A 19,048-nucleotide genomic window follows, 5' to 3' on the forward strand; every position below is an offset into this window, starting at 1 on the left:
TTCTGTGGGTTCTAGGGCTTGAACTCATGTCATTAGGCTTGTATAAGCAAGCACCTTTATCTGCTCAGCCATTCTGCTACCTCCTTTTAAAAGGATTTTTAGCTGATCGTTGGTAGTGCATCTCTTTAATCCCAGTACTCAGGAGGCAAAAGCAGGCAGATCTCTCTGAGTTTCAGGACAGCCAAGGCTACACAAAGAAACCCTATTTATTTGTTTGTTTGTTTATTTATTTTGAGTGAACTTATGATACCTTTTCATTTTCATTTAATTAAACAGTTAGAAACAGTTTACCACACATAACCCCACTCTTGAGAGTTTGTGCTAGTGTTCCTTCGTGCGTGCGTGTGTCTGTCTGTCTGTGCTGGGGATTGAACCCTAGGGCCTCCCATGTACTAAGCATTCACTGTATCACCAAGCCATAACTGAAGTGCCTAAAAGTACTTTGTAATTTTTTTTTTTTTGTAATTTTGGTCAATTAAATGAGAACAGTAGTCTTGTGTTTAATTTTTTAGTATTTATGTTTTGTGGGTATTTGCATGTCTCAGCACTGAGACAGAGACAGCAGGATCCCAGATGCTCATTGGACAATGGCTTTGGACAATTGGTGAGCTCCAGGTTCAGTGAGAGATTTTAACTCAAAAAATAAGTCATAGCCTGGTGGTGGTGGTGGTGGGTGGTGGTGGTGGTGGTGGTGGTGGTGGTGTGGTGGTGGTGGTACACACCTTTAATCCCCGCACTTAAGAAGCAGAGACAGGTGGAGTTCGAGGCCAACCTGGTCTACAGAGTGAGTTCCAGGACAGGCTTCAAAGCTACAGAAAAATCTGTCTCAAAAAACTAAAACAAAAAAAAAAAAAAAGAAAAGAAAAGTCATAAAGGACATCACCCAACATTATCTTCTGGCCTACATGGATACACAAAAGAATTTCCTGGGGTTCAGGGAGAGGAGAGTAGATTCTTAATCGTATAGCTAGGCCTCATAATAAAGAAAAACCACAAAGTCAAGTTCCTTGCCCTTAAAGACACCCTCAGAGATAGGTTATTGTTTCCTATCAGATTTTCTTTTGTCTGTTGTCACGGTCAAAGAGTGCTTCTGCTACTCTGTTAACTATCTGAATTGACTACTGCCCTACCCTGACACTACTAAACCTCACATTTTTAAGGACAATATCAAATTGATTCAGTTAATAACCTGTTGGTGCTAGGGTATATTCTAGTTATTAGCCAGATAGATTTTGTTCTTTAGTTTTGTACTGTACTTAACTAGGTAGTGTGTCATAGTACAAAATATGGTGAAGTATAAAACTTGTCAGAATTGAATAGTAGGTACTCGCACTTTTGATACAACAATTCACTTTCCAGCTTTTTTAAAGATTTATTTTTTTATGTTCTTGAGTGTCTTATACAAATGTGTGTATGTGTACATCGTGTATGTGTCTGGTGATAGCAGATGCCAGAAGAAGACATTGGGTCTTTGGAACTGAAGTCACAGATGACTGTGGGTTACCATGTAGGTGCCAGGAATCCAGGTCCTCTGCAAGAGCAGCCAGTGCCTTTGCAGCCCCACTTTTCAATTATTAAGGTCACTTATTAGATGGGATTTTTCCCAATACAAACTTCATATTTATAAGTTAAGGTTTACATTAGTGATTGAATTACTGAAGTGTAAGGATTTTTTTCCCTCCAATTTTTATTGTTAGGTAAATTTCATTTAGTCACAGAACAAAGGAAAATCTTCCACCTTTTAACCACAACTTAAAAATAAAATCATGGTACTGTTGGTCCAAGAAAGCCCATCTGTTAGAGACTATGAAGAGAAGGGAACATTTAAATATTCCAGTTCTTGTTAGCATCTCTCACTTTGGAGGAAGAGATTGAAGTTATGAACTGAAAGAAGGTTTTTGGATAATTAGCCTCACCAGGGTTTGAATCCTGACTTACCAATCAAGATACTAGATGATAGCTGAGTGTCTTATCCAACTTCGGTTTTCTTGTGAATAAAACAAATCATTATTTCTGTCTCTTAGCAATTGTTAGAATTCAATGATACATGTAAAACATTTAGCAGGGAACCCAGTACATACATACTTGGTAAATGTTAGCTACCATAGTCTCCAGATTATTAAGTCTTATTAATAATAAAGATTACTCTTAGGAACAAGTTCTTTCTTTTTACTTATTTGGTTTTTCAAGAAAGGGTTTTTCAATGTAGCCCTGGCTGTCTCGGAACTCACTCTGTGGACCAGGCTGGCCTCAAACTCAGAGATCTGCCTGCCTCTGCCTTCTGAGTGCCGACACTAAAGGTGTGCATCACTACCTCCTCCTAGGAATAAGTTTTCAGTGCTAATAAGAATTAACAGCCGGTTGTGGTGGCGCAAGCCAGTAGGATTTGCTGAAGGAGCAGAACCAGGAGGATCACGGGTTCGAGGCTAGCCTGGGCCACACATTTTTGCCGGCAGTGGTAGCGAACGCCTTTAGTCCCAGCACTCAGGAGGCAGAGGCAGAGGCAGGCAGATCTCTATGATTTCAAGGACAGCATGGTCTACAAGAGCTAGTTCCAGGACAACCTCCAAAGCCACAGAGAAACCCTGTCTAAAAAAAAAAAAAAAAAAAGAAAGAATGAATGAATGAATATACCTTATTGTGTGTAAGACACACAGTGATAGGATTCTCTTTTTTTTGGTGTTTTTTTTTTTTTTTTTTTTGGTTTTTCGAGACAGGGTTTCTCTGAGGAGCTTTGGAGCCTATCCTGGCACTTGCTCTGGAGACCAGGCTGGCCTTGAACTCACAGAGATCTGCCTGCCTTTGCTTCCCAAGTGCTGGGATTAAGAGCGTGCAGCACCAACGCCCAGCCGCCTGTTTGTTTTCTTTTGAGACAGGGTTTAACATCCCCAGCTGTGGTGGAACTCTGTAGACTAGGCTAGTATTGAACTCACAGAGATCTGCCTGCCTTTGCTTCCCAAGTGCTGGGATTAAAGACAAGTGCCACCACACCTACCTTGGCAATATATTTTTTCTAATTTTTTTTTATTACACTTATTGTGTTTATGTGTTGTGTGCATACATGTGTCTAAAATAGGAGGCAACCCAGAAACTAATCCAAATCTCTGTGTCTCTTTGGGTGGACAAGGTTGAGGCAACTGGGTTGTCTTACACACAGGCCAGTGAGAACAAATGTGTCACCTGCAGAGAGGACACATGGGTGGGATTCTCTGCACAGCTCCAGGGATTAACCTAAATAGGGTGGCAAGGGGATGAAGAAATGACAGACATGGGCTTATAGAAAAGCTGGGCTCAAGTGGACTGGCCTCCTGATGGGAGAAGCAACAGAACCTTGGCAACTCAGCATGTTTATTAAATGCAGTTGAAAGGGAGGCCAGGTTAGGATAAAGCTGAACCAGGAGGAACAATCTTCAGGCCATAAACGGGAGGGGAGGGGAGGGAGCATACAGTAGACATTTTCTGCATATACTGTCAACATTGGCACTTAGACCACAGGAAGGTTTTGCCATCCCTCAGCCTCACCCCAGGAAGACTTTTGTCAATTTTGCTCTGAGGCTTTGGTTCTTGACATGGCCATGCCCATGTCAACAATACACTTTCATTTGGGACTTCACTTGTTCTCTACAATGGAGTGTTTGAAGAATCCCAAAAAGTACATCCCTAAAACAAAATGATTTTTCCTGGCACTGATCAGGTGTTTATGCTTAGAATCCTAGTTTGGGGGGACCTGAGGTAGTTCTAAACCTAGAATACTACGAGACCATGGTTCAATAATTAAAAAAGAAAAAGTATAAAGGAAGGGCAGACAGGGCTGGAGAGATGGCTCAGAGGTTAAGAACATAGACTTCTTTTCCAGAGGTCCTGAGTTCAATTCCCAGCAACCACATGGTGGCTCACAGCCATCTGTAATGAGATCTGGTGCCCTCTTCTAGCATGAAGGCAAAATACTGTGTATGTAATAAATATATATTTTTTAAAAGCGGTAGACAATAGCTTTTCTTTTAAAAGCTACTTAGTAAGGCTGGGCAGGGTGGTGCTTGCCTTTAATCCCTGTACTTAGGAGACAGAGGCAGGCACATCTCTTGAGTTCAAGGCTAGCCTGGTTTATGTAATGTGTTCCATGCCAGCCAGGGCTATATAGTGAAATGCTATCTCAAGGGGAAAAGCTACTAATTACTAATGAGTAATAGCCATTGCCTTATTTATGAGGCAAGTATCTCATGGTGTTTGTGTGTGTGTCCCAGAGGACAACCTTAGATTTTATTCTTCAGCAATCATCAGTTGGCTTGGAGCTTGTAAATTAATCTAGGCTGTCTGGCCTGTGAACCCTAGTGATCTGCCTGCCTCTATCTCCCCAGCACTGGGACGACTAGTGGGTATGACAACTACAGCTGGCTTTGCTTTTTGTGTGTGTGTGTTCAGTAGTCCTGGTTTAAGTAAGACTTACTTATAAAGTGAATATGTTTTTACATTTTGTGTTTGTGTATCACCATAATACATGTGTGAGAATCAGAGATAACTTGGCTAGAGTGGGTTCTGTCTTTTAAGGACCAAACTCAGGTTAGCATGTTGACCGATGCCCTGACCCGCTGAGCCATCTTGTTTCCCAGTTTGAAAAAGCTTTGTTCTTTTGTTGTACACGTGTCAGGATGGATGGGAAATAAATTTAGCAGGCAGTCATTGTCTTGATTAGCATTGTATGCCTATTCTGATAGCTATAAATGTCCCCACAGTGCTGCCACTCTTCATTATGGTTTCTCCCAATCCTACCAATTGGCTCTTGACCCCAAATTCCAAATCTGAGATAGAAAAAGGGACATCAAGGGACACCAATCTACCGTGTTTGTGGTACAAACCACGAGAAAACCTATCTTCATTTGGTTAAACTGCTGGGATAGGACTGCCTGTAGAACCCAGGACCACTGACAGCGCACACTCTGCCTCAGTTGCTCAGGTCTACACATAGAGGTTTGTTTGTTTTTTAAGTTTTTTTTTTTTAAATTTAGTGTACATTGGTGTGAGGGTGTCAGATCCCCTAGAACTGGAGTTACAGTTGCAAGTTGCCATATGGGTCCTGTGAATTGAACCCAAGTCCTCCGGAAGAGAAGACAGTGCTTTTAACCACTGAGCCATCTCTCCAGCCTCTCACGTAGAGTATTTTAAAAACATAATCCAATTTAGGTGTAATATGGTAACACATGCCTTTGATCCCAGCACGTGGAGACAGGCGGATCTTTGTTTGAGGCCAGTCTGATCTACATAGGAAGTTCTAGGTCAGCTGGGCCACATAGTAAGGCCCTGTCTCAAATAAATGAACAACAAAAGCAGTAATCCTGGCTCAGTAAATAATATTTCATAGTTTTTCCTTTCTAAAGATGATTGGATATAATTAGTAATGTTCAACTTTTCACAAAGATGGAGACTATTTCCCCCTCACAACCTATTGAAGTTGAGTTTTTTATTTAGGTTTATATAACTCATTATAAGAAAATGTTTAAAAACTAGGAAAAGAATCTCTATGGTGTCTCAGAAATGAACAGGATTCACCTTAGTTTTAATTTTTGTTCATTACCTTGTTCTAGGAAATGGTTAAAGGTGTAGAAGCAAGTATGTATGTATATATACATTTTTTAAAAAGAATTTCAGGTATTTTTCCACACAGTATATTATGGTCATACACTTTCCTTTCCGCAACTCCCTACCCACATAACTTCATGTTCTTTCTCTTTCAAAAAAAATTCCTCCCTAAAACAAACAAAAAAATGAGACTCAAACAAAAAACTAATATGGTACATAACAAAAGAAAACACAACAAACCACAGAAGTCTGTTTTGTGTAGTCCTGGGCATGGATCCTGCCCTGGAATATGGTTGATAGAGACACTTAGTGAATTGTCTATATTTTTATTACTAACTATATCAGTTACTGTTCCTTGTATCTAAAAATGGCTGTGCTTTAATTGCACAAAGCTATTTTAATATACTTTAAATATATATAATATACATAACAACAGATAAAGATTATTTTAACATTTTTAAGATGATTAAAAAAAAAAAGAGGTTCTTAGATGAGCAGTATCAGCAATACTAAGAATATCTTAGAAACCCCAGACCTTCACAATTAGAAACTCTGGAGTGTGAGCCACCAGCAATCTTGTTTTGTGATCGCCATCTGATTATATACACATTAAAATTTGAGAACCACTGCTCTAGGGAAATTGTTTCCTAACTAGAGTTTAATTTTCTTTTTTTTTTTTTGTTTTTTGTTTTTGTTGTTGTTGTTGTTGTTGTTTTTCAAACTAGGGCTTCTCTGTGGCTTTGGAGACTGCTCTTGTAGACCAGGCTGGTCTCGAACTCACAGATCCACCTGCCTCTCCCTCCCAAGTGCTGGGATTAATGGTGTACACCATCGACACCTTGGCAGATATACTTTTATTTTATATACATGAGTATTTTGCCTGCAGATCTGTCTGTATCACTTGCATGCCTGATACCTTTGGAAACCATAAGGGGGTGTTGGATCCTTAGACCTGGAGTGACAAATAGCTGTTAGCAATGTGGATACTGAGAACCAAACCCAGGTCCTCTGCAAGAACAGCAGGTGCTGAGCAATCTCTCCAGCCCCAAGTTTCAGGGTGTTGTTGTTGTTGTTACTGTTACTGGTTTTCTTTTTCATTTTTGGGTTTTTGTTTATTTTTGAGATATGGCCTCTGTAGCCTAGGGTAGCCTTGAACCCATGGCAGTCCTCTTGCCTTAGCCTTCCAAGTGTTAAGATTATAAACATTTCAGGGCTAGAGAAATGGTTTTGTGACTACTAGTTTTGCAGGGTAGAGACCCAAAGACCACTCAGCATGACCAAAGTCTGAATTGAGATTCTGTATTAGACCAGCTAAAGACTGTCTAGAGAGAACCACTTGCAGAGCATCCCTGCATACATTTTCTGGGGAGCTTTTAAAAGCAAAGAACACAGAAAAACTACATCCTGATTGGCAGTTGAAGAAGGAAGTAAAGCAAGCAAGCAGTTTAACCAAAGCCAAAACATTCCTTTAGCTGGGGCATTTCAACCCTGAGTTTCTAAAACAGGGTTGGATACTTTTCACAGCTCGGGGGTAGGGTTATAAAATAGGGAGCAGAGTCAATTTCAGGTTAAACCTCAGATGGCTGTAGCTGAGACAAGATACAAGAACCTTTGCCCTGTTACAACTAGGATTTAATTGTACCTGGGCCTTGTTTCCAGTACTCACATGTTAGCTAGCAACCATCCATTTCTCCAGTTTCAGGGAAGCCAGTGCCTTCTTCTGACCTCCATGGACACCAGGCATGCATTTATTTCACATACATACATGCACATAAATATAAATCTAAAAATATGTTTTTGAGACAGGGTTTCTTTGTGGAGTCCTGGATGTCCTGGAACTTGCTCTGTAGATGACCTGGAATTCAGAGATCCATCTGCCTCTGCCTCCCAAGTGCTGGGATTAAAGACATGTGCCACCAAAACAAATTGTTTAAAAAAGCATTTCACATAGTGGCAAGAACATGGTGTCACATAAGAACAATTTGAATTCTGGGTTATTAAATAGTTATGACAAGTTTACTTCCTTGAGCTATAATTTTTCATATTTCAAATGATATTAAGAACATTTATCTCTGTATGTGAATTTTTAATAAAATCTTATTAAGAAGAATTTGCAAATAACCCCACAGTTAAATTATATTTCAGTGAACTTCTGTACAGTTATTTGGTAGTTTGAATGAGAAGGCCCCCATAAGCTCATATGTTTGAATGGTTGGTCCCCCTACCAGTTAGTGTAACTGTTTTAGAATGATTGGGTGGTGTGGCCTTGTTGTATGGAGTGTGTCACTAAAGGCGGGCTTTGAGTTTTTAAAAGCCCTGGCCAGGCCCAGTCTCTCTCTGCCTGCTGCCTACAAATCATGATATAAAGCTACCACCTATTACTGTAACACCATACCTGTCTGCTTCCTGCCATGATGATCATAGACTGACTCTAAACTAAACAGGCCTTCAATTAAATGTTTTCCTTTATAGGAGTTGCCTTGGTCATGGTGTCTCTTCACAGCAATAGAACACTAAGACAAGTTAGAATAGCTGTTCTCGGCCTTTACTCCCAGCACTCGGGCGGCAGAGGCAGGCTGATCTCTGAGTTCGAGACCAGCCTGGTCTACAAGAGAGACTTCCAGGACAGCCTCCAAAGCCACAGAGAAACCCTGCCTTGGAGAAAAAAAAAAAAGCTGTTCTGAACATAAATGATTTTTTTTTTTTTTTTCCATGACAGGGTTTCTGTGTGTAGCCTTGGCTGTCCTGAAACTCGATCTGTAGTCCAGGCTGGCCTGGACTACAGTCACAGATCTGCCTGCTTCTGCCTCCTGAGTGCACCACCATGCTTGGCGTATGCTTTTTTTTTTTTTTTTTTTTTTGACTAGATATCATGAAATATGTAGTACATTGTCAGTTTCTCAAAGATTGTGGAAAATCATCTTTAACAGGTTTTCTGGTTAGCAAAGAGTGTTAAACTCTGTTTTTCTTCAACAATGTATTTTACTGTTCTTTGTCTCTAGCCTTTGTATTGGCTACTTTTCTTTAACAACCTGTCACCTCACTCATTTCTATGCATCCTTTCGATCCCTGACTGGTCTTCCGAGTTCCCACACCCCAGTCTGAGTAGCCACTTGCATATCTCCTTATCATACTTCAAAATCACTTACCTCCCTCATTAAGTGAGGGCAGGGATAGACATATAATGTCTTGTTCACTACCACATTTCTAGGTACCTATGAAGTGTGTCACACCTAATAGGATAAGTGTTAAAGGAGTGATCATTGCCATTTTTGTTTCCCCACCATCCAAAAGCAGTGCTTCAGTCTGGCTTATAGTTTCTGTGCTAGTTGCTTGTGATAGTCACAGCGGGTAGTATAAGGTCAAGTGCCTTTTTCTTTTCCCCTGAAGCATGTGCTGAGCTTTGCTTTGATGGAGGTGAGCATCATACACTCAACTCCTTACTAAGCACTCATCCATCTATCACAGGTACCTTGGGAGAGCTAGATGCCCTGATGGATCAAGTTCATATGCAGAACCCAGACTGGCAGCATCCTTCAGATCTTACTACACGGTAAGTGGGTCTCCTTCCTTCTGAAGGAGAAAAGGCTACAATTTGGTTGCAAGGGAACTATGATGAGTTGTTTATTTCCAGAAAAAGAAACATAGCATTAGAATGAACTAAGAATTGGACCAAAATTCAAGGTTTAATACTAGATGCACAATGTTTAACTAACTAGCTCTATTATATTTCAATTTTGTATCAGTAAATTTTCTGGTTTTAAAAATTCTGGTTTCTTTTTTATTTATAATTGTGTGCATGTGATGTGTATGGGGGAGCACCTGCATCCGTGGTATATGTGTAGTGAAGTCAGTTCTTTCCTTCCACCTTTACATGAGCTCCAGGGCTTGAATTCAGGTTGTTGGGTTTCTGCAGAAAGTGCTTTTGTCCACTGAGCCAATAATCACCACCACCTCCTCCTCTTTTTTCCTCTTCCTCTTCCTTCAGCTTTACAAGGTCTTGCTACTCAGGCCAGCCTTAACCTCCCATGTCGTATTGGTTATGTAGTCATGCACCTCCATACCCAGCTTCAGTATCTGGGGTGCTAGGCTGTGCAGGGTAGCACACACCTTTAATCACAACTCTTGGAGGCAGAGGCCAGTGGATCTCTGAGTTTGAGGCCAGTCTGGTCTACAGAGCGAGTTATATAACAAGTTCTAGGCCAGCCAGGGTTGCATACTGAGTCTGTCTCAAAAAAAAAAAAAAAAAAAAAGAAAAAGAAATCTGAGCGTGTGTTTTCGTGTTTTGCCATAGGGTCTCCTTATGTAGCCAGGCTAACTTCTGCTTGTACTTGCTGTGGATGGCAAGATTGTGGACATGTACTATCGAATGTAAACTAAAATCTGGGTTATTGGGCTGGTAAGATTGCCCAGTGAGTACAGGCAATTGATGCCAAGCCTGTCAATTTCTGTTAATTCCCAGAACTCACATGGTAGAAGGAGAGAGCCAACTCCTGTAAATAGCCTTATCTGGTTTTCACACATGAGCTGTGGCACATGGGTACCTTCACACATGCACATGTACATACACAGACAAACACACACACACACACACACACATACACACCAAATAAATGCTTTTTTTTTTTTTTTTTTTTAAATCTGTGTTCTTGATGCAGTGCAATTTTAACTTTAATTCAGTGACTAAAAAACCTTAGGGCAGGCATGGAGGTACACACCTTTATTCCCAGCACTTGGGAAGCAAAGGCAGGCGAATCTCTGAATTCAAGACCACCCCAGTCTACATAGTTCCAGGCCAGCCAGGTCTACATAGTGAGACCCTGTTTTTTGGTTTTTCGAGACAGGGTTTCTCTGTGGAGCTTTGGAGCCTATCCTGGCACTTGCTCTGGAGACCAGACTGGCCTCGAACTCACAGAGATCCTCCTGCCTCTGCCTCGAGAGTGCTGGGATTAAAGGCGTGAGCCACCAATGCCCGGCGACACCCTATTTTTTAAAAAGTAAAAAGCACAAAACATTTAAGCCTTGGTGTTATTATAATGTTTCTCTCACATTCCATATTAGGGCATCAGGAAATCATATAGACTCTACTTATATGTCTTGTCATTGCTTGCTTAGAAGCCAGAGAAAGTCCCTTTTTTGGTTTTTCAAGACAGGGTTTCTCTGTGGCTTTGGAGGCTGTCCTGGAACTAGCTCTTGTAGACCAGGCTGGCCTCGAACTCACAGAGATCCGCCTGCCTCTGCCTCCCAAGTGCTGGGACTAAAGGTGTGTGCCACCACCACCGGGCCAGAGAGAGTCTTTTAAAGCACAAGTCAGGTTCCCTTATTTCTCACTCTTTCCATTGGCTTCCAACCAGCTAGCCATCCTCAGCCCTTTAAGAATGCCTGTGTGCTTTGCTGGGCTCACCAGCTTCATCTACTACCCTTACTGCTTATTCTGTTCTAGTTATGCTGGCTTCCATCAGAACCACAGCACTTAATCCCAGCACTCTGGGGGCAGAAGAAGGATGATTGCTATAAATTCTAAGCTATCTTGGGGTACATAGCAAATTCCAGGATATGTAGCAAGACAAGAGAGAGATAAAATATAAGCAGTTCTCAGATAGTGTGGGGATGGGAATGTCGCTCAGTTATAAGCTCCACTACACACACACACACACACACACACACACACACACTGTACCTCAAAAAAGGGGGTGCAATGTAACATAGTTGTTACAAAATACGTTTTGGAGTCGGGTAAATCTTCCTACTCCTCTCTGTGGCCTTAGGAATGTTACTTAATCTGAGGTTTAATTTCCTTACTAGTGTAGACGTTAATGTTAGCACTTTCCTAGTAGGAATTCACTAATATTAACTTGGATGGGGTGTTTAAAGAATTCAGCAGATAATGTCATGTAGTGATAGATAAAAGTCAAGTACTGTTAAAATTATTTTAAACCTTGGCTGTTTCTCACAACTACCTGTGTAATGTCCCAGCCTTAACTCCAGGGAGAAAGGGTCTAAGAAAACTTTTTTGAGTCAGTATTGTTGCAAAGCCCAGCTGGACACTTACCACAGCACAAACATGGAGGTCAGAAGACAGCCCTCTTGCCTCCTGTGAGTTCTGGGCATTGGATTCAGGTTTGTTAGGTCTGCTTGCAGGTGCCTTTACCCACTGGGCCATCATGCTGACCCCTGCCTTGGCCCTCAACAGTGTTGAGATTGCATGTGTGACCCCACCACACCCAGCAAAGGATCTGTATCTTTGACCAGCTTCCCAAGTGATTATTGGCAATATTTTTGGACTTGAAATTGGGTCAAATTATTAAGGCGCTTTCTCAGAAACCATACCCAGAACAGGTGACCCTCAAACCTTACTATGGGCCTATTCAGTCTCTGAATGTACAATGTGATAGTCATATGATGACTTACCTTCTCTGGGGGATTCTCTTTTTAGCTAATTAACTGATGTGGCCTAAGCAACTTTGATCTGTTTAACAGTGCAGTCCTGTAGGAGGCATAGGTCTGATGAATCAGTGAAACACAGATCCTGCTCAAAACACTTCTAGAGGGAGAAAAAACTATTTTTGGTTTTTTGAGGCAGGGCCTTATGTAGCTCACATTGGCCTCTAACTCATGAAGCTGAGAATGCCTTTACCTCACATTGCTGGGGATTAGAGGTATATGTCATCATGCCTGGCTCTTAAACATTGCACATTGGTTTTCCTTAGAACATGGCATATGTGGCACTTATCATAACAATACCTATGTAAGAATGTGGTGACTTTGAGAGTTACAAGGAAATAGCATTTATGATATGGCTTCCATATTATTAAAATAGTATAAAATTTCTGAAATAGTTATGGCAGCTGTTTTGTATCCAAATGATCATTCCAACTGAAAATCCTTCCTGTTTTTACTCTCTTCTCAATAGAAATTATGCGCGGTTCCGACAGAAACCTCTACAAAGATACAGTCTGAGTCAGTGGGTCGACAGAAACAAGCGGAGCCACCATCGTTTCCAGCGTCTCCCAGACTTCTCCTACAGTCCATATGTTTCATCTCATCCACAGTGACAGTCCCTACCCAGGGTCCGGACCATAGCAGCATCTTATTTTCCTCTGCTATTTTTGTTTGTATATTTTGAGTTTTATTTTTCACAAGATTTTTATTTAAAGAATTTGTCACCTTTTGGAAATGCCCATTACTGTCTTGAGTTTTTTTGAGGATCCTCCTGATTTGTGTCTGTCTATACATGTTTCAGCAATATTAAGTAGTATTTTTCCCTTCCTACCTCCCTCCTTCCCTCCCTTTTAATTTAAAATGAAGGTAGCTCCCCTTTGAAGGCCTGCAGTAAGTCAAAACTTCCTGTCTTACATAAATACCAGCTCTAAGCTCTATTTGTAGTACCCCAAGGAAATCATCTTTTATCCTACTGTAAGGAAGGGATTGTTCTGCAGGCTACAAGCCAGTGTTACTGTTGATGACTCGTTCATGGGTAGAAGTCACTTTTAACAATTCCTCTTTTTAAATTTGAGTCTCTTGAGTACTTGTCAGTATTTTAAGGTTGGCAATTTGGGACATTTAAAATAAGATGGAGTAGGAGAAAAGTCCTATTGAAAGGATAGGTTAAAAATGTAAATCCTCTCCTTTCTGTGCCTACTAGCTACCTTTATTTTTTAAATTATTGGCTGTTTTCATTCTCTGTTAACTATATTTTGCTCACAGTGTTTGTAAACCTTACACATCTTAACTGACAGAAGATAGCTGACCAACCCTTGTTGAATATTCCATGGTTTTGTGACTAGTTGGTTTCTTTGTCCCTTCAAGGATTCCCCCATTCCCAGTGACCACTCTGCTCCTGGAGTTTTTTTACAGGAGATATTCTTATGTCCTGTTAGATGTAGACATGCCTTTCAGAATGCCCTGGCTATTTACTGAAGAACTTCCAACAGAATCTTGCTTTGGTGATGGGTCAGTGCCATTGAGATGTCTGGGAGTCTTCAGTTTCATGTGCAAAACCCCAAGTTTATGTGTTGGTGTTATTCTAGGAGCCTCCTTGCTGTGGAAGCCTTTGGAGAGGCACTGTTTTCCTCTCTAGTTGACTACAGGTACCTTTGCACCTGTATGTTAACATTTGGTTAGACTCCATTGTTCTCAGTAGTGCTCAAGAACGTCTAGGGAAATTGGGATTGAGCCTGTGCATTACAACATTACCAGCTCTCAGTAAGATTTGGTGTTCTAACCAAAGCTCATAGGCTTTGTGTGTCTTAATGGATGTCTTACAGGCAGCCCTAGACATGATTTTGGGAGTTCATGCTGCTATCATTCATTCTGTGAATGTTATTCATAGTTGTGTAGCCTCTGTCTGGTTGTCTTTTGTATGTCTCATTTTTTATGTGGATAACTCATCCTAAATACTAAATAACCCATCCTACTCCACTTTAGAAAAGTGATTCTTTTTTTGGAGGGGAAGGGTTTCGAGATAGTGTTTCTCTGTGTAGCCCTGGCTGTCCTAGAACTTGCTTAGTAGACCAGGTTGGCCTCACTCAGAGATCTGCCTACCTCTGCCTCTCAAGTGCTGGGATTAAAGGTGTTCCTTACTACCGTTTGGCTAAAAAAGTGACTTTGATTTTTTTTTTTCTCCCCAAGCCTTCAGTGGGTTTGAATAAATATTCCTAAATGTTTGTTAGTTTTATCCAGTCAAGGATTTTCTTCCCCCCTCCCCCGCTTTGAGACAGGTTCTCCTTTATAGCCTAGGTTAACCTTTAATGTAATATTTAGCCCAAGATGGTCTTGAACTTCTGATCTTCCTGCCCCATGTCTCAAGTACTGGGATTACAGGTGTATATCACTATGCCCAGCAAAAATCAGCCCCCACCCCAAGATAGGTTTCTCTGTGTAGTCCTGGCTATCCTAGTACTCTGTAGACCAGGCTGACCTCTAACTCGGAGATCCACCTGCTTCTGTCTCCAGTACTGGGATCAAAGGTGTGTACCACCAATGCCCAGCTTTTGACTTTTTTTTTCCCTCAGCAAGGATTTTCTATTCTTTAGTTCTTTGGTTTAGATCCTGTGATTAGACCTTCAAAGGTAGTAAGTAGTCTGTCTAGTCTCTTCTCTCAGTTGGCATAATTATCGTTTACTTCATTGGTCACTTGCCCAAGATGCCATAAGTTAGCCTGATGGGATGAGATATGCCAAATAATCTACCTTTGGGACCAAAATAAAGTTAAAATTTAGTCTAGCTGGAGCAGTTAGCGTACTGGCTGAGTAGTTCCAGTTCCCAACAGATAACACAGGGAGTGAAGGACAGCATTTGCTTAGGCAGAAGTCTGAGATGCTCTTGCTCTCCTGGTTCTGGGGGGTTGAAGACTGAATGTATAATGGGAGCATTGCCTTTGCCAAATCAGATGAGTGACAGGTTAACTAGAAAATGTGACAATCACATTTCCTCTAGCTCAGATAATTCTGTTTTTCCAAAGCGTTAGCAGCCTAATTAAATCTGTTGAACTGGGGGAGGAGAGAGCTGTTCTCTGGTGGTTAACATGGTATTCTTTAAGGAGAAAAACAAAGCCAAAGAAAACTCGTTATCTGGCGTGTTAGCCATAAAGATGGTAATGGGCAGAATCCAGAGTTTTAATCTCTTCAGAGCTGCATATCTCTTATCTTATATTTGGTATTGGCCTCTAAGTCTTGTGTTACAGATTAAATTCTTGTTGTACTTTTAAATTTGAATGAGGGTTATGTGCATTTAACTGTACTTAGTGTTTATTGTCCACGATGACATTCCACAGGGGTCTTGACAAAGCAAAGTAAAAATTTGCTGTGTAAATAGTTTATTTGTAAGTAAGGAGCCTGAGATAACCAATAGTTTTGGATCTAATATGGGCTCTGATTCACTTGCATTGTTGTCAGGATCAATTAGGAAACTTAAGTTTGGTGCCTCTTTTTTTCTTTTTTTTTTTTTTAAATCATGTTTTTCCCCTTGTAGCAGTTGTGTTTAATGTCATTAAAAAGAAATAAAAGTTCTTGTCGGTGGCATATGTACTGTGGCCGTCTGTTTCGGGCTTCGGAGGAGGGTTCTTTGCCTTCCTCTGCGTAGGTCGTTTAGTAGGGTATGGGAGGATGGCAGCATTTAGTAGAGCATGATTCTGGGAAGGAGGTGCTTGCTCCCTGCTCTTTTGAGGGTAAATTACAGTGTTGAGGAAGGCGTTCCCACAGTTAAGAAATGTCGAGATTGATGAGGATTTGCAGCTACATACAATGCATGTCGGGAGCCTGAACTGTCACTGTGCTGCTGTTTTTGCAGAGGGGGAGGCCCATGCAGCACCATTAGGCACCCAGTTCCTTGTATTCCTTCCCATGGCTCCCTGGTTGGCCTGTGTCTGTTTTTCTTGAGCTAGCACTGACCAAGGAGGAAACCATGCTAGTCCAAGGCAGTTTCTCCCTTTGAAGATAGGAGAAACCAAAATCAGTTATTTGAAATTGGTGGTGGTTCTGAGCCCCACTGCTCCAGAAACTGTTCCAAGAAACTGGCGTGAAGATTGGATGGATATGGGTAGATAATGGAGAGACAACATTCTTTAGAAGCCATTTATGAACCTAATCTTAGATCGACTCCCTAGGAGTGAGGACAAGGGCAGCAATGATAGATTGTCACCTTCATTAGCCAGTACTGCTGGGAAAATAGTAACATACTCGGACAGGCTGTTCTTTACATATTTTTTAACACTTTTTGATGATTTATTTTTCTTATTTTACATGCTTTGGTGTTTTGCCTGCATGTCTGTGTGTGTCAGGGTGTCAGATCCCCTGGAACTGGAGCTACAGACAGCTGTGAGCTGCTTTTTGGGTGTTGGGAATTAAACTCAGGTCCTCTGTAAGAGCAACTAGTGCTCTTTACTGCTGAGCCATCTCTCCAGCCCCATGGGGATTGTTGTTGAGACAGACTCTATGAAACCCAAACTGGCCTCAAACTTGAAGTTCTACCTCCATCTCCAGAAAGGAAGGAGATTATAGGCAAGTGCCACCATGCCAAGTTCTAGATTACAGGCAAATGCCACCATGCTAAACTCTATCTAAATTTTGTTGTGTGTGTGTGTATTCTAGACAAAGCCATTCTTACTCTAAGCAAAAGACTACAGAAATGTGGTAAGCACTTAGCTATTTGATACACTTTGTAGTATTCTTGGCTTATGTATATGCGTTGTTCCTGTCAAGTGTAGAGGATCTGTTGGTAATTATTTCCTGTTTATCAGTGTGTCAGTTTCTACCCCAGGCATCAAAGGTTTCGAATATCAGGATGAAGTCTCTGAAATGATGGCATTTCATACATTCCATTCATCTTGTTACAGAGAAGTGGGTAGGAGGAGGAGAAATGGACTTCATGGGGAGTGGGCTCATTTTCCAAGAAGTTCATCTTGAGCTTTTAGAGGATGAGAAACCAATGTCCTGTTTTCTAGGAGAAAATGATTATTCCCCAAACAGGGTGTGTGTGCATGCCAGGGCATGCACACACACACAAATGTTTCCATTTGTCACAGAAAGAGTCAGCTGGTCAGTGTTGGAATTCCTTAATGAACAAGCACCTGCCTTGTCATTCCAACCCATTTATTCCCCCATAACAGCTGGAACATGTAGATGGAAAATCTGGCCTTCCCCAGCACCCAATCAGAAATAGGAGGAATATGATCTTTGGGGTAACCTTTAGAAGTCTAAGTGACAATCCTGAAATGTATCACCAGGCTACAATCTGTATACAGAGATCTTCTTAACTTAGCCTTAGGCCCTATTTTCAGGTTTGGTATTTTTTTTCACCCATGGACTGGTCCTGGGGCAGTCAGAGTGCCCTGTTTATAGAAGCTGTTCACTCCTGGAGATACTTCTTAAAAGTAAAATTCACTAAGAAAAACAGAGAAGTCTGAAAGATTATCATAGATGGCCTGGTGAAATGTTATGTGTGTCTGTAAAGGGCTGGATTCCATTTCAGAGGACACCTGGACTGAAAGGCTGGGGTTAGAAGACAGGAGAAAAGACCTGCTTAAAAAGATTCCCAGCAGTCTTCCTCCACCTCCTCTTAGCTCCTTGGCCTCCACTGTGTTTCTAGGCCAGCCTTTAGTCATCATCCTTGGTGGGTGGGCTCTGGAAAGCCTCTTTGCATATGGTATTGGTAGAAAGGAGTCTACTCCACCCTCAGAGAAGTGACTGCCTTTCTGTCCAGCATTCTTCCCACAGGACTGCTGTGGTCTTGGTCTCAGAGCTTTCCAAAATCTTTGGGAGTCACCTGAGAGGAATGGAGAGACCACTTCTCGAATAATAGATGTAGAGTTTGGCTGTAAATAACAATTTCAAGAAGAGTACAATCCTTATTTCAGGAGAAAGAGGACTGAACCTTAAACTAAAGGAGCAATTTCTCTCTCCAGATCTCTGTGGTGTACCACAGGTATAGATGCACAGGGAACCTTGACCCCAGCTAACAGGGCTCTCCAAACCCCACTAACTACTTCCATTTAATGCTTCTCAGTCGGAATACCCGGGCAGAGAGAGGTTTCTAAGACCTTCCTTTCCCTCTGCTCTCAGAACCTGAACAGCCTCCTCTGGGCACTGCACATCTGACATTCTGTCCCCTGCCTCTGGACAGGAATGTTGGAGGTGCCCCATTTCCTGGTTCGCTCATTGGCTAATGGCATCCTTACTCTGCCTGCCTTTCAGCCTGCTGTGGGGGATCTTAATGATGTTCCTTTAACAGCCCGGAAGAGTGTGGAGTGAATACAGAATGATGTCTGCAGAAAGCAGCCTTTGCAGTTCTTCGCTCCTCCCTTACCCACCCCAGAAAAGAGCCACGGGCCTGTGGCAGGAATAAGCACACAGCACTCTCCTGAGGGGAAAACCCTTTGTTGTAAGAAACTGAGCAGGCGCCTGCGTACCTATGTGGTGAGGCAGCCCAAGCAGAGCTTAGAGAGGAGCCTCAGAGAGAGGATGGTAGAGCAGCTATTTTCTTCTCCTACACGTGCACCCCCATCTGTTCGAGAATTCCCTTCCAACTCCAGCTTGGCTGGCAGGCCTGTCCCTAAGAAGCTGCAGGCCAAAATGGAAGAGAACTGACTCCCTCCTCCACACATCCTGACTTGCTGCCAATCGCCAGAAAAAGAGGGCAACGTTTGGGCATTTACCAGAGGACAAGGGTGTGCCTTTTCATTTGTCTTTATTTTACATTTAAAAAGTGGTTATTGCTCTAACTGGATCGAGGTAAGGACCTCTCTTAAGGAGACTTGGCCTTGCAGCCCCATTCAGCAGGGATGGAAGTCACAAGACAATGAGTGGAACCTCATGCCCTCCCAGGAGGAAGCCCTTAGTATTGCTGACATCTGCCCTTATCTGTCTGTCGTCCCCTGTGCTGCCACACTTGGAGCCAGCAGGGTGGTGGCTGACCCAGCCTTGAGAGCTGTTTACAGACCCGAATGAGGGGGCAGTCATTGGGTGATGGCTTT

The 19,048-nt window shown here is 41.9% G+C and overlaps 1 protein-coding gene across 5 annotated transcripts in view; it reads left to right on the forward strand.

The window, feature by feature from the left end:
- Positions 1–14,199, forward strand: part of S100pbp (S100P binding protein) — a 38,994-nt gene extending 24,795 nt beyond the window's left edge. For 4 of the 5 annotated variants that reach the window (XM_027399371.2, XM_027399373.2, XM_027399374.2 and 1 more), the window contains 2 exons: positions 9,046–9,130; positions 12,491–14,199. In XM_027399371.2, the coding sequence (XP_027255172.1) occupies positions 9,046–9,130; positions 12,491–12,632 (227 nt within the window). In that variant the 3' untranslated portion in view covers positions 12,633–14,199. Of the gene's footprint in view, positions 1–9,045; positions 9,131–12,490 lie in introns of those variants that run through there. The other variant, XM_027399375.2, reaches the window with a different exon arrangement.
- The last annotated feature ends 4,849 nt before the right edge of the window (positions 14,200–19,048 follow it).

This window comes from Cricetulus griseus, chromosome 2 (assembly GCF_003668045.3).
Source record: "Cricetulus griseus strain 17A/GY chromosome 2, alternate assembly CriGri-PICRH-1.0, whole genome shotgun sequence".
NCBI lineage: Eukaryota > Metazoa > Chordata > Mammalia > Rodentia > Cricetidae > Cricetulus > Cricetulus griseus.